This window comes from Hypanus sabinus, chromosome 6, assembly GCF_030144855.1.
Source record: "Hypanus sabinus isolate sHypSab1 chromosome 6, sHypSab1.hap1, whole genome shotgun sequence".
Classification (NCBI taxonomy): Eukaryota; Metazoa; Chordata; class Chondrichthyes; order Myliobatiformes; family Dasyatidae; genus Hypanus; species Hypanus sabinus.
The window spans coordinates 171,323,361-171,338,088 of NC_082711.1; the positions used below are offsets into that span (position 1 = coordinate 171,323,361).

At 44.6% G+C, this 14,728-nt stretch overlaps 1 protein-coding gene across 11 annotated transcripts in view; it reads left to right on the top strand.

The window, feature by feature from the left end:
• The window catches only part of msi2b (musashi RNA-binding protein 2b), a 642,445-nt gene that overhangs the window by 470,603 nt on the left and 157,114 nt on the right, over window positions 1-14,728 (top strand). For all 11 annotated transcript variants that reach the window (XM_059973518.1, XM_059973517.1, XM_059973521.1 and 8 more), the window contains exon 10: window positions 8,647-8,721. In XM_059973518.1, the coding sequence (XP_059829501.1) occupies window positions 8,647-8,721 (75 nt within the window). The remainder of the gene's footprint in view (window positions 1-8,646; window positions 8,722-14,728) is intronic.

Here is a 14,728-nt window from a genome sequence, read left to right on the forward strand (position 1 = left end):
TTGGCACCTCGAATTTTTGGATTTTCTCCCCCGTTCAGAAAATAGGCTATCCCTTTGTTCCTTCTGTAAAAGTGCATCACTATACTATATTTCATCTGCCACTTCTTTGTCCATTCTCCCAATATATCCAAGTCCTTCTGCAGACTCCCTGCTTCCTCAGCACTACCTGCCCCTCCACCTATCTTTGGATTGTCTGTAAATCTGGCCACAAAGCCATAAATACCGTAATCCAAATTGTTGACATATAACATGAGACAAAGCGGCCCCAGCATACCACTAGTCACCAGAGCCAACTAGAAAAGGCCCCCTTTATTCTGACCCTTTGCCTCCTCCCAGCCAGCCCATCTTCCATCCATAGCTGGAGGAAATGCTGGAGGAACTCAGCAGGTCAGGCAACATCCATGGAAATGAACACACAGTCTATGTTTAGGGCCACAACCCTTATTCGGGACTGACTGGAAAGGAAGGGGCAAAAACGCCAGAATAAAAAAAGGTAGGGGGTGGGAGGGGAAGAAGGATAGCTGGAAGGTGATAGGAGAAGCCAGGTGGATGAGAAAGGTAAAGAGGACAGCGAGGAAGAGGACAGCGAGGCTTGAGAGGAAGTGCGGCGGCGGCCATTTTCAAATTGTCCAATTGCGTCTCAAATCGGAGTTCTGAGAGGCGGGACTGTGCAGGCGCGTGAAGGAGGCCCGGGAAGGAGGGAAGATATATAAAGGAGATACTGAATGAGGTAGTTCTCTTTTGGAAGAGGACAGCGAGGCTTGAGAGGAAGTGCGGCGGCGGCCATTTTCAAATTGTCCAATTGCGTCTCAGATCGGAGTTCTGAGAGGCGGGACTGCGCAGGCGCGTGAAGGAGGCCTGGGAAGGAGGGAAGATATATAAAGAACGCAGCCTTAAGAAGCGGGCAGCTTCGTTTGCGGGCTGCGGAGTGAGCCGGGCGCAGAGTGTAGGGCTTGGGCTCAGAGGGCTTAGGCGGAAGAGGGCACAGTAGGCTTATCTTTTAGTTCTTGTATTTTCAGTTATTTGGGAGGTATGAGTGTGAGGGCAGCTTGTTGTTCTCGGTGTTGGATGTGGGAGATCCTGGAGTCTCCGAGCCTCCCGGACGTCCACATCTGCGCCAGGTGCGCCGAACTGCAGCTCCTGAGGGACCAAGTTAGGGAACTGGAGCTGCAGCTCGATGACCTTCGCCTGGTCAGCGAGAGTGAGGAGGTGATAGAGAGGAGTTACAGGCAGGTGGTCACTCCGGGACCACGGGAGGCAGATAGTTGTGTCACGGTCAGGAAGGGGAAGAGGCAGGTACTAGAGAGTACCCCAGTGGCTGTACCCCTTGACAATAAGTACTCATGTTTGAGTACTGTTGGGGGGGGGGCAGCCTACCTGGTGGGAGTGACAGTGGCCGAGCCTCCGGCACAGAGGACGGCCCTGTAGCTCAGAAGGGTAGGGTTAGAAGAAAGAGGTCCATAGTAATAGGGGGCTCAATAGTCAGGGGCTCAGACAGGCGTTTCTGTGGAGGTGACCGGGAGTCCCGGATGGTAATTTGCCTCCCTGGTGCCAGGGTTCGGGACGTTTCTGATCGCGTCCAAGATATCCTGAAGTGGGAGGGTGAAGAGCCAGAGGTTGTGGTACATGTAGGTACCAATGACATAGGAAGGAAAGGGGAAGAGGTCCTGAAACGAGAGTATAGGGAGTTAGGAAGGCAGTTAAGAAGAAGGACCGCAAAGGTAGTAATCTCGGGATTACTGCCTGTGCCACGCGACAGTGAGAGTAGGATAGAATTAGGTGGAGGATGAATGCGTGGCTGTGGGATTGGAGCAGGGGGCAGGGATTCAAGTTTCTGGATCATTGGGACCTCTTCTGGGGCAGGAGTGACCTGTTCAAGAAGGACGGGTTACACTTGAATCGTGGGGGGACCAATATCCTAGCGGGGAGGTTTGCTAGGGCTACAGGGCGGACTTTAAACTAGTAAGATGGGGGGCGGGACTATTTGAGGAGACTATGGGAGAGGAGGTTAGTTCACCAGTGGAGCAAGTAAATAGACAGTGTGTGAGGGAGGAAAGGCAGGTGATGGAGAAGGGATGCGCTCAGCCCGAAGATGTAGGGGAGAAGAAAGAAAAGGATAATAAATTTGAATGCATTGTTAGGGATGGAAAGAGAGGAAGAGATGGAGAGTATCTCATATGTATCTATTTTAATGCTAGGGGCATTGTAAGAAAGGTGGATGAGCTTAAAGCGTGGATTGATACCTGGAATTATGATGTTGTAGCTATTAGTGAAACATGGTTGCAGGAAGGATGTGATTGGCAACTAAATATTCCTGGATTTAGTTGCTTCAGGTGTGATAGAGTAGGAGGGGCCAGAGGAGGAGGTGTTGCATTGCTTGTCCGAGAAAATCTTATGGCGGTGCTTTGGAAGGATAGATTAGAGAGCTCCTCTAGGGAGGCCATTTGGGTGGAATTGAAGAATGGGAAAGGTGCAGTAACACTGATAGGAGTGTATTATAGGCCACTTCATGGGGCGCGTGAGTTGGAAGAGCAAATGTGTAAGGAGATAGCAGATATTTGTAGTAAACACAAGGTGGTGATTGTGGGAGATTTTAATTTTCCACACATAGACTGGGAAGCTCATTCTGTAAAAGGGCTGGATGGTTTAGAGTTTGTGAAATGTGTGCAGGATAGTTTTTTGCAACAATACATAGAAGTACCGACTAGAGATGGGGCAGTGTTGGATCTCCTGTTAGGGAATGCGATAGGTCAGCTGACAGATGTATGTGTTGGGGAGCACTTCGGGTCCAGTGATCACAATAGCATTAGCTTCAATATAATTATGGAGAAGGACAGGACTGGACCTAGAGTTGAGATTTTTGATTGGAGAAAGGCTAACTTTGAGGGGATGCGAAGGGATTTAGAGAGAGTGGATTGGGTCAAGTTGTTTTATGGGAAGGATGTAATAGAGAAATGGAGGTCATTTAAGGGTGAAATTATGAGGGTACAGAATCTTTATGTTCCTGTTAGGATGAAAGGAAAGGTTAAAGGTTTGAGAGCACCATGGTTTTCAAGGGATATTAGAAATTTGGTTCAGAAAAAGAGGGATGTCTACAATAGATATAGGCAGCATGGAGTAAAGAAATTGCTTGAGGAATATAAAGAATGTAAAAGGAATCTTAAGAAAGAGATTAGAAAAGCTAAAAGAAGATACGAGGTTGGTTTGGCAAATAAGGTGAAAGTAAATCCGAAAGGTTTCTACAGTTATATTAAAAGCAAGAGGATAGTGAGGGATAAAATTGGCCCCTTAGAGAATCAGAGTGGTCAGCTATGTGTGGAACCGAAGGAGATGGGAGAGATTTTGAATGATTTCTTCTCTTCGGTATTCACTAAGGAGAAGGATATTGAATTGTCTAAGGTGTGGGAAACAAATAAGGAAGTTATGGAACCTATGACAATTAAAGAGGTGGAGGTACTGGCACTTTTAAGAAATTTAAAAGTGGATAAATCTCCGGATCCTGACAGGATATTCCCCAGGACCTTGAGGGAAGTTTGTGTAGAAATAGCAGGAGCTCTGACGGAGATCTTTAATATGTCATTAGAAACGGGGATTGTGCCGGAGGATTGGCGTATTGCTCATGTGGTTCCATTGTTTAAAAAGGGTTCTAGAAGGAAGCCTAGCAATTATAGACCTGTCAGTTTGACATCAGTGGTGGGTAAATTAATGGAAAGTATTCTTAGAGATAGTATTTATAATTATCTGGATAGACGGGATCTGACTAGAAGTAGCCAGCATGGATTTGTGCGTGGAAGGTCATGTTTGACAAACCTTATTGAAATTTTTGAAGAAGTTACGAGGAATGTTGACGAGGGTAAGGCAGTGGATGTAGTCTATATGGACTTCAGCAAAGCCTTTGACAAAGTTCCACATGGAAGGTTAGTTAAGAAGGTTCAGTCGTTAGGTATTAATGCTGGAGTAATAAAATGGATTCAACAGTGGCTAGATGGGAGATGCCAGAGAGTAGTGGTGGATAATTGTTTATCAGGATGGAGGGTGCCTCAGGGATCTGTTTTGGGCCCAATGTTGTTTGTAATATACATAAATGATCTGGATGATGGGGTGGTAAATTGGATTAGTAAGTATGCCGATGATACTAAGGTAGGAGGTGTTGTGGATAATGAGGTGGGTTTTCAAAGCTTGCAGGGAGATTTATGCCGGTTAGAAGAATGGGCTGAACGTTGGCAGATGGAGTTTAATGCTGAGAAGTGTGAGGTTCTACATTTTGGCAGTAATAATCCAAATAGAACATACAGAGTAAATGGTAGGGCATTGAGGAATGCAGAGGAACAGAGAGATCTAGGAATAACTGTGCATAGTTCCCTGAAAGTGGAGTCTCATGTAGATAGGGTGGTGAAGAGGGCTTTTGGAATGCTGGCCTTTATAAATCAAAGCATTGAGTACAGAAGTTGGGATGTAATGCTAAAGTTGTACAAGGCATTGGTAAGGCCAAATTTGGAATATTGTGTGCAGTTCTGGTCACCGAATTATAGGAAAGATATCAATAAATTAGAGAGAGTGCAGAGACGATTTACTAGGATGTTACCTGGGTTTCAGCAATTAAGTTACAGAGAAAGGTTGAACAAGTTAGGTCTCTATTCATTGGAGCATAGAAGGTTGAGGGGGGATTTGATCGAGGTATTTAAAATTTTGAGAGGGATAGATAGAGTTGACGTGAACAGGCTGTTTCCATTGAGAGTAGGGGAGATTCAAACTAGAGGACATGATTTGAGAGTTAGGGGGCAGAAGTTTAAGGGAAACACGAGGGGGTATTTCTTTACTCAAAGAGTGATAGCTGTGTGGAATGAGCTTCCTGTAGAAGTAGTAGAGGCCAGTTCAGTTGTGTCATTTAAGGTAAAATTGGATAGGTATATGGACAGGAAGGGAGTGGAGGGTTATGGGCTGAGTGTGGGTAGGTGGGACTAGGTGAGATTAAGGGTTCGGCACGGACTAGGAGGGCCAAGATGGCCTGTTTCTATGCTGTGATTGTTATATGGTTATAAGGGCTGGAGGAGAAGGAATCTAATAAGAGAGGAGAGTGGACCTTTGGAGAAAGGGAAGGAGGAGGGGACCCAGGAGACATGATAGGCAGGTGAGAAGAGGTAAGAGGGCAGAGTGGGGAATAGAAGAAGAAGGGTGGGGGAGAGAAAAGAGTGTTTATACCGGAAGGAGAAATCGATATTCATGCCATCAGGTTGGAGGCTACCCAGTCGAAATATAAGGTGTTGCTCCTCAGCCTTGAAGGTGACCTCATCATGACACAAGAGGAGGCCATGGATCTTCTTTTAGAATGGGAATGGGAAATTGGAATTAACATGTTGGGCTGCCAGGTAGTCCCGCTTTTGGCGGATGGAGTGCAGGTGCTCGACAAAGCAGCCCCCAATTTACTACAGGTCTCACCCGTATAGAGGAGGCCACATTGGGAGCACTGGATACAATAGACAACCCCAGCAGACTCGCAGGTGACGTGTTGCCTCACCTGGAAGGATTGTTTGGGGCCCTGAATGAAGATGAGGGAGGAGGTGATTGGGCAGGTGTAGCAGTTTAGTTGCTTGCAGGAATAAGTGTGGGGAAGAACGAGTGGAGAGAGGCTTTTGGAAAATCTAAGTAAACAGCATCCTCTGACTTTCCTTTGTCAAAGAATTCCAACAGGTTTGTCAGGCTAGATTTCCCCTTAATGAAACCTTGCTGACATTGGCCTACTTCATCATGCACCTCCAATTACCCTGAAACCTTCTCCTTAACAATCGACTCCGACACCTTCCCAACCACTGTAGTGTGTAGGCCTCCGTTAGTCTCGATAGACCATGGATTTACACCTTGGAAAGTTTCCAGGGCGCAAGCCTGGGCAAGGTTTTTTTGTTATGGAAGACCGGCAGTTGCCCAAGCTGCAAGTCTCCCCTCTCCACGCCACCAATGCTGTCCAAGGGAAGGGCATTAGGACCCATACAGCTTGGCACTGGTGTCATCACAGAGCAATGTATGGTTAAGTGCCTTGCTCAAGGACACACACGCAGCCTCAGCCAAGGCTCGAAATAGCAACCTTCAGATAACTAGACGAATGCCTTAACCACTTGGCCACGTGGCAACACTATCCCAACCACTAAGGTCAGACTAACTAGCCCATAATTTCCTTTCCTCTGCCTCCCTGCCTTTTTGAAGAGTGGAACCATTCCAGAATCCAGTGATTCTTGATAGATCATTACCAATGCCTCCACAATCCCTTCAGCTGCCTCTGGCATCTGGACCATCTGATCCAGGTGACTTTATCTACCTTGAGAACTTTCAGCATCCCCAGCACCTTCCCCTTAGTAATAGCAACTATACTCGCATCCGGGTGCGATCCGGAGTAACTTGTGTACTAAGGAATGGCAGTAAACAATCTTGAATCTTCATTTGCCACATTTACCAAAAAACAGTGTGAAGCTTTTGCGTGATCAGTTACCTACATTATTACACTGGGGTAGTGAAAAGAAAATAGAATGCAGTGTTGTACTTACAATGGAAGTGCAGTGCAGGTAGACAAAGTGTAAAGGTCACAATGAGGTATGTTAGCTAGGTTGTTTCTTTTGGTTGCGTATGTTTACCTACTAAATGTAGTGGATACAGCCCAGTCCATCACAGGTAAAGCCCTCCCCACCACTGAGCACATCTACACAGAGTATTGTCCCAGGAAAGCAGCCTCCATCATCAGGGACCCCCACTGCCCAAGGCATGCTCTCTCCTCACTGCCCTATCAGGAAGGTGGTACAGGAGCCTCAGGACTCACACCACCAGGTTCAGGAATAGTAATTACCCCTCAACCATCAGGCTTTTGAACCAAAGGGGAAACTTCACTCAGCTTCACTCGCCCCATCACTAAAATGTTCCCACAACCACTCGACTTGCTTTCAAGGACTCTTATCAAATGTTCTCGTATTTATTGCTTATTTATATTTTATTATTATTTCTTCCTTTTCGTACCTGGACAGTTTGTTGTCTTCTGCACACTGGTTGAACGCCTAAGTTGGCGTGATCTTGCATCGATTCTGCTCTCTCTGGTTATTATGCCAGAGATTTGTTGAGTATGCCCACAAGAAAATGAATCTCAGGGTTGTACTTGGTGACAGATAATAAGTTTACTTTGAAATTTGACTTAGATGACAATAAATTTGACCTTGAGATCCAAGGTTCATTTTTTAAGTGTTCTTAGTATTAAGGTATAGCCAACGGGGGTGGGGGGGGGGGGGCTGCTGACAGTAGCCACCGCCACTGGTCGATGGTCAGTACAGAGAACAGTTAGAATTGTGGTGAGGTACAAGGTATTCTTCATACTCCTCATCCTTCAACAGCAACCTTCAGAAGTTGCCTTCTGTGTAAATGACCCCCTTCCATCTCCCTGTATCTTTGATCTGGTTCCCTTCTCTCCTCTCGCCTTGGCTTAATACTCTTCTAGCAAGTGCCAAAGTCATGGTAAAATTAAAGTACATATATTATGTAAATATATTATACTATTTACTACTGTGAGATTCATATTCAAAGTAAATTTATTATAAAGTACATATATGTCATCATACACAACCCTGAGATTCATTTTCATGCAGACATTCTCAATAAATCTATAGAATAATCACCATAACAGAATCAGTGAAAGACCTCCCAACTTGTGTGTCCAGTGTGCAGAAGACAACAAACTGTGCAAATATAAAAATAAATTATTGATAATAATAAAAAAGATAAACAATAAATATCGAGAACAAGAGATGAAGAGTCTTTGAAAGTGAGTTCTTTGGCTGTGGGAACATTTCAGTGATGAGGTGCAGGTCATTATCTCCTTTGGTCCAAGAGCCTGAAGGTGTGGGCTAGTAATGATTCCTGCACCTGATAGTGTGAGTCCTGAGGCTCCTGTACCTTCTTCCTGATGGCAGCAGTGAGAAGAGAGCATGGCCTGGGTGGTGGGCGTCCCTGATGATGGATGCTGCTTTCCTGCAACAGTCTTTCATGTAGATGTGCTCAGTGGTGGGGAGGGCTTTACCCGTGATGAATTGGGCTGCATCTGTGACATTTTGTAGGATTTACAGGACTAGTAAAGAAATGCAATAGAACTTATGAAAAACTATACATAAACAAAGACTGACAAATAACCAATGTGCAAAAGACCGATTGTGCCAATAAATTAAAAATATTATTGAGAATATGAATTGTAAAGTCTCAAAAGTGAGTCTGCAAGTTGCAGAATGAGCTCAGAGTTGTGGTGAGTGAAGTTTGGTTCAGGCACCTGATGACTGAAGGGTAACAACTGTTCCTGAACCTGGTGATGTGGGACTTAAGGCTCCTGTATCTCCTGCCCTATGGTAGTAGCAATGGTGGGGGTCCTTGATGATGGGTGAAGCTTTCTTGTGACAGCATTTCATTTCAATATGCTTAACTATAATAATAGACTGTAATAGGCTGAGCTGTATCCACCTTCTGTACCATTTTCTGTTCCTGGGCATTGTTGTTTCCATAACAGTGAGAAGAACAAGACAAATAGGGATTACTATCATGTTGTTTCTGACACACCAGCCACAACTTCCCATATTACCCTTAAACTGACAGTTTTTCTTTCTTTTAAATACTGTTTTAAAGGTTACCCAAACTTTGTTGCAACGTACGGTCGTGGATACCCAGGATTTACACCAGGCTACAGCTACCAGTTCCCAGGTATGTTGACCCTCAATTCTATGTCCCATCACCCACCCTTTCTCCACTTCCCCCCTCGACTGTCGGATTTCTGTGACATTCCTGCTGCTACCGGTCACTCGGTCAGTTCCACGTGGACGTTCTTCCTTCGGTTCCAGGTTCTCTGCTTAGGAAGAAGCTGCGCCGACATGGATAATTTTGCTCCAGTATCACATGTGGCACTTAGTTTTGGTTAATTCTCCCTTTTCGATCTCCCAATGCCAAATTTTGTTCCAGACCAAGACAGCAGTGAAGATATCCTTTTCCTGCCCTTATTCCTGTTCCCCAGCCTCTCTCTCTCTGCTGGCCTCTGAAGTTCTGATCCATCAGCACTGTCCCAGCCCTCCTGCGGATCTTGCTGTCTTAGAAATCCCAAGTGTCAATGGTACTTCCTTCAAGTTCAACTTTATTGTCATTCACCATACACATGTATACAGCTAAATGAAACATGGCTCCTCTGAGGCCAAAGCATTAAACACAGTACATACAGTTATGATTTAGCACGTACCGTCACAAAATAATATTAACACAAGTCCCTGAGTGGCATGGCCTGAAGATTGACATAAAGTGTGAGGTGCATATTTATGTTAGACAGTATAATGTTACTGGCACAATTATAATAGAACAAGTAGTTGTATAAAATGTGAAACAGCAGCAATAAAAGGTGAAAGGTGGCAAGTGCAGGGTGAGAGTCTGTCTGTTGGTTGGTGTGTGGGGGTTGGCAGGGCATTTAGACTGGGTGTGCATGCGTGCTGGGTGGCACCCTATGTAAATTGTTATATTACTGAGCAGCATTTATTGACAATACTGTGCCAGGGATGCAGGTATTACAGGATTAGGATTTACAAGAAACTTGCTATTGAACAGCAAAGAAAGTCAGTTTACTTGGAAAGCAGATTCTGTTTAAAGAGCAGAAAAGACACAACTACAGCAACTCTCCCAAGTAAATGCAGGGTGCCACCTCCAAAAAAAAAAGCAGTGAGTCAAAGATAATCACACAAATTGTGTGCATAAATCACAACCCCACTCACCCATGGCAGAGTGCCGCCCACCATTGGGAATTACCCAAGCGTCTGCTGCCTGCCAAGGCACAAAGTGTCTAGAACACGTGGAATTCGTTTGTAAAGCGCAGCGTTGACGAGGCAGGTTTAGATTGTATGTCACTGACTGTGAAGGGGTGGTGGAGCTTCTCGAGTTAAGTTTTAGATGGGACGGACATCACAGAGCAGATAAAGATGCGCATCTGGGTGTCAGAAGAACATTTTGTATGCCCTGATGCATAATCACAAGGGTAATTTATGTTGGAGTTGTTTAAGATGTTGACGAGGCCAAATTTAGAATATTGTGTGTAGTCCGGTCACTGACCTACAGGAAAGATATCAATAAGCTTGAAAGAGTGCAGAGAAAATTCACACAGATATCGTCAATACCTGGGTTACAGTGATAGGTTGAATAGTTTAGAACTTTATTGAATGGAGTGCAGGGGAATCGGGAGGGATCTTACCGAGGTTTACACATTTCTGAGGGGTATAGGCAGACTGAATAAATGCAGGCCTCTTCCCCCTCAGGTTGGGTGTGACTAGAACTAGAGGTCATTGGTTAGGGTGACAGATGAAATACTTAGGGGAATCTGAGCAGAAGCTTCTTCACTCAGAGCATGGTGTGAATGGGGAATGAACCACAAGCTGACGTGTTAGAAATTGGTTGAATTGTAACATTTAAGAAAGTTTGAATGGGTGAGAAAGATATGGAGAACTGTGACCAAGATGTGGGTAGGTAGGTAAGTAGCACAGACCAAATGAGCCAAAATGCTGTAGTGCTCTGTAATTCTCAAACTCTCTCCTCTTGAGGGTAGTTACAGTTAGGAAAAACATGATCGTTAGACTACCTGTAGTTAGGAGAAGCCTGACCCTGTGGATGGTCAACGTGGGCTGAAAGGCCTGTTTCTGTTCCATTCATTCATTCCCCATTCACCTCCACTGTATGAAAATTCGAATGGAATGAAGTGTTTCCATCCATTAACATTGAGCACGATTCCTGTGGGAAAGTGTTAGCATTTGTGTTCAAAACTCACTGTCCAATTGCACACTACTCCCAATATCTGTTCCTTCAAAATAAATTTATTATCGAAGTACATACAGTACTGTGCAAAGTTTTTGGGCACGTATATATAGCTAGGGTGCCTAAGGCTCTTGCACAGTACTGTATCTGTCAACGTGCAGTGGAGTGTGAGTTTGTAAATCTGGCAGAAGCAAAGGATGTTGGGAATGCCGAGGGTGAAGCAGCACAGGAGGTGGCAGAGAAGGAGTGCCGGGGTGGGGATGTTGTGGGTACAGACACACCCAGCCCTGAGACACCAGGCAGGGTCATCTGATTCCAAACAATTGGTTTACTGATCATTGAAGAATGTCTCTCTGGTGCTTTCTGCTCTCTCTCCTCTGCCTTCCCCTTTTCTCAACCATGATACCCCTCTCCCTGCCCCTGTCCCACTCTCAGTCCACAATAGAGACCTAGATCAGAATCAGGCTTATCATCACTCACAGATGTCATGAAATTTGTTTTTTTTTGCGGCAGCAGTACGGTGCGATACACAAAATTACTACAGTGCTGTGCAAAAGTCTTAGGCTCCCTGGCTGTATATATATACCTGCGTCTTTTGCACAGTACTGCGCATGTCACCATATACTAGACTGAGATGCATTTTCTCCTGGGCATTCAGTAAATACAAAGAAACACAATAGAACCAATGAAAAACCACACTCAACAAAGACAGATAAGCAACCAGTGTGCAAAAGATAAAAATACAAAAAAAAACAGAAAAAAATAAAATTAGTAATAAAATATCAATAATATCGAGAATATGAGTTGAATAGTCCTTGAAAGTGAGTCCATAGATTGTTGGGGTGAGTGGAGTTACCCTCTCTGGTTCAGGAGCCTGATGGTTGAGGGGTAATAACTGTTCCTGAAGCTGGTGGTTGTACATTACCAAAATACATCCACTCTAAACACACTGCTTGTTTTCTACTAAAGAGTTAGTCTGAAGCAGCTGATTAAATAACTGGGTAGCTTAAGTTTATTATTAATATCTTACAGACATGCTGAGGTAGCCGGAATATTTCTTGCTAACAGACCAGTTTATTAGGGGTCAGCAGTGCAAAAAGGGGGTGGTTTATTTTGTAATAAGCATCCTGCCCAATTTAATCATGTTTGTGAAGGCCAAGCCATTGGCTATATTTAAAGCAGAGGTTGCTAGGTTCTTGATTAATCAAGACGTCAAAGTTTACGGGGATTGAGGCACATAGTATATCAGTCATGATGGAGTGGCAAAGCAGACTCGATGGGCTGAATGGCCTGATTCTGCACCTATGTTTTATGGTCTTGATCAATCCACCCTAATAGAACGTAGAAGATAAGAGTCAAAGTCAAGGGGGTGGTGGGGGGGGGCTTAATCCACAAGTCATTTTCTGATAAGTATATACTGTATTGATACATGTTTTAGAGAATGATTCTCTTATTCCCTAGTAAAATGGGATTTATAGAATTTGGATGTTAACTTCACAAATATATTAGTAAAAAAAGCACAATGAAAGTTAGAGTCAGCTGGTTACTATCAAGGTTGTTGAGATTCTTAGATCAGTGATAATGTCAAAAAGGATGACTATTTAGGTGAGCAATGAGGTTATTAAGGTATCCAATCTGCTCATTGATTGGATTGGTAATAAGTTTACTTGATAATCAATCATCTCAATGTCAATAACACTCTTATGATATCTAATCAGTACAGTTATGAGGTCACTTGAAATGTCTGGTGAGGTAACTAATGAGGTTATTAAGATATCCAATCAGCTCAGTGATTGGATCCATGATGATCTGCAATAAATCCAGTTGATGTCAATGGCACGCATATTATCCAATCAGCACAGTGATGAGGTTACCCAACTGATTCAGTCGGTATTTTGATTAGATGCCCTGAGTGACATCAAATACATCAGTTATGAGGTGTCTCAGAATAACCAGTCAGCTTGGTGATGGTGTATGGCACCCTGTTGACTCTTGAGTGACGCAGGGCTTTCACAGCTAATGGTAGGGCTCTGGACAGTGTTGTAAGAGCAGATGGATGGTTTCCTGAAAGTGAAGTCACATGTGACAGAGTGGTAAAGAAGGCTTTTGCCACACTGTCCTTCATCGGTCAGGGCGCTGAGTGTAAAAGTTGAGGATTCATGGTGGGGTTGTACAGGAGGCTGGTGAAGTCATACTATGTTCAGTTTTGATCACCCTGCCTTTAAGGTCTGATGTTATTAAACTGGAGAAGTACAGAAAGGATTTACAAGGACGTTGCAGGACTTGAGAGACTGAGCTCCTGGGAGAGGGTGGAGAGACTAGGACTTGATTGTTTGGAGTGTAGGAGACTAAAAGGTGATCTTCAGTGATCTATGAAATCATGAGGGGCATAGCTGGGGTGAATGCACCTAATCTTTATTTCCCCCCCCCCCCCCCCCGTAGTAAGGAATCCAGAATTAGAGGGCACATGTAAGATGGAAGGGAAAAACTTTAACAGGATCTTGAAGGTATATATGTGGAATGAACTGCCAGAGGAAGTGGTTAAGGCAGATATGCTACTAACTTTTCAAAGTCAGTTGGGTGGGTACATGGATAAGAAAGGTTTAGATAGCTATAAGCTAACATGGGAGTAGTTTGGGATGAAGGGTCTAGTTTGGTTCTGAATGAGTAGCCACTGAATTTTACTTTACTGAAGTAATTGAGCTAAATCCCAGAGGAAGGATGCAAGTGTGTTGTTTTGATGTGCTTGTACCTCATGTGACCAGGAGACATTCCTACTCCTCTGACTATTCTACAGTCACTTCTGGGCTAAGTTGACTGAGGTAGGGCTTTTCTCTTTGGAGCAAAGGAGGATGAGAGTTGACTGGATAGAGGTGTACGAGATGATAAGAGGCAGACTTTTTCCTAGGGCAGAATGGCTTATATCAGGGGCATAACTTTAATGTATTTGGAGTAAAAGTACAGGGAGGATGTCAGATATAGGGAGGGTTTCTACGCTGAAAGTGGTGGGTGTCTGGCTTCCCCACCACTTATAGTAGAGGCAGATACATTCAGAAATCACGACCTAGAAATTTGAGGTGTGTTACAAGACTTGTGCTCACTGAATTTATGTTGGGGGTGGCACGTTAGCGTTTTGGATAGTGTAACACTATCACACTTCAGTTCCTGCCACTGTCTGTAAGAAGTTTATATGTTCTCCCTGTGAAAACGTTTCCTCTGATTCTCTGGTTTCCTCCCACATTCCAAAGATGTGCAGGTGAGGACTATTAAGCTGTGGGCATGTTGTGTTAGCACCAGAAGCTTGGTGATGCATGTGGGCTGCCCCCTACACAATCCTCAGTCTGGTTTGGCCATTGACACAGATGGGCGAATATGGGACTAATGACCATACTTTCAGAGTTGGCAGTTGCCTGTTTAAGGGACATGGGAGGAGGAATTCCTTATCTAAGGGTTGTGAATCTTCACAGTTCTACCCGAGAGAGCCATGGTGGCTGCCATTGAACATTTTCAAGGCTGGGGGAGATTATTGGACCACAGAGGGTGGAGGGGTAGTAACTGTCCCTGATCCTGGCGGTGGGTCCTGAGGCTCCTGCTCTTCCTTCCCAATGGTAGCCATGAGAAGAGAGTGTGTCCTGGATGGTGACTGCGCAGGTTTCCTCAGGGTGCTCTGGCCTCCTTCCACATTCCAAAGATGTATGGGTTTGTTGGTCGCACAGGTGCAATTGGGTGGCGCAGGCTTGTTGGGCCAGTAGAGCCTGTTACTGTGCTGTATCGCCAGATAAATAAATCTCTTTCAAGCGACCACTTGTAATTGTCCCTTCTGTTACTTCCTTCTCTTGACTCTGTATGCCAGATGGCCCCGGTCCCCTGTAAAGGGAAGCACTGCCCTTCAAAGACATTTCTTGCCTTGGCTGCTGAGCCTTTGCCT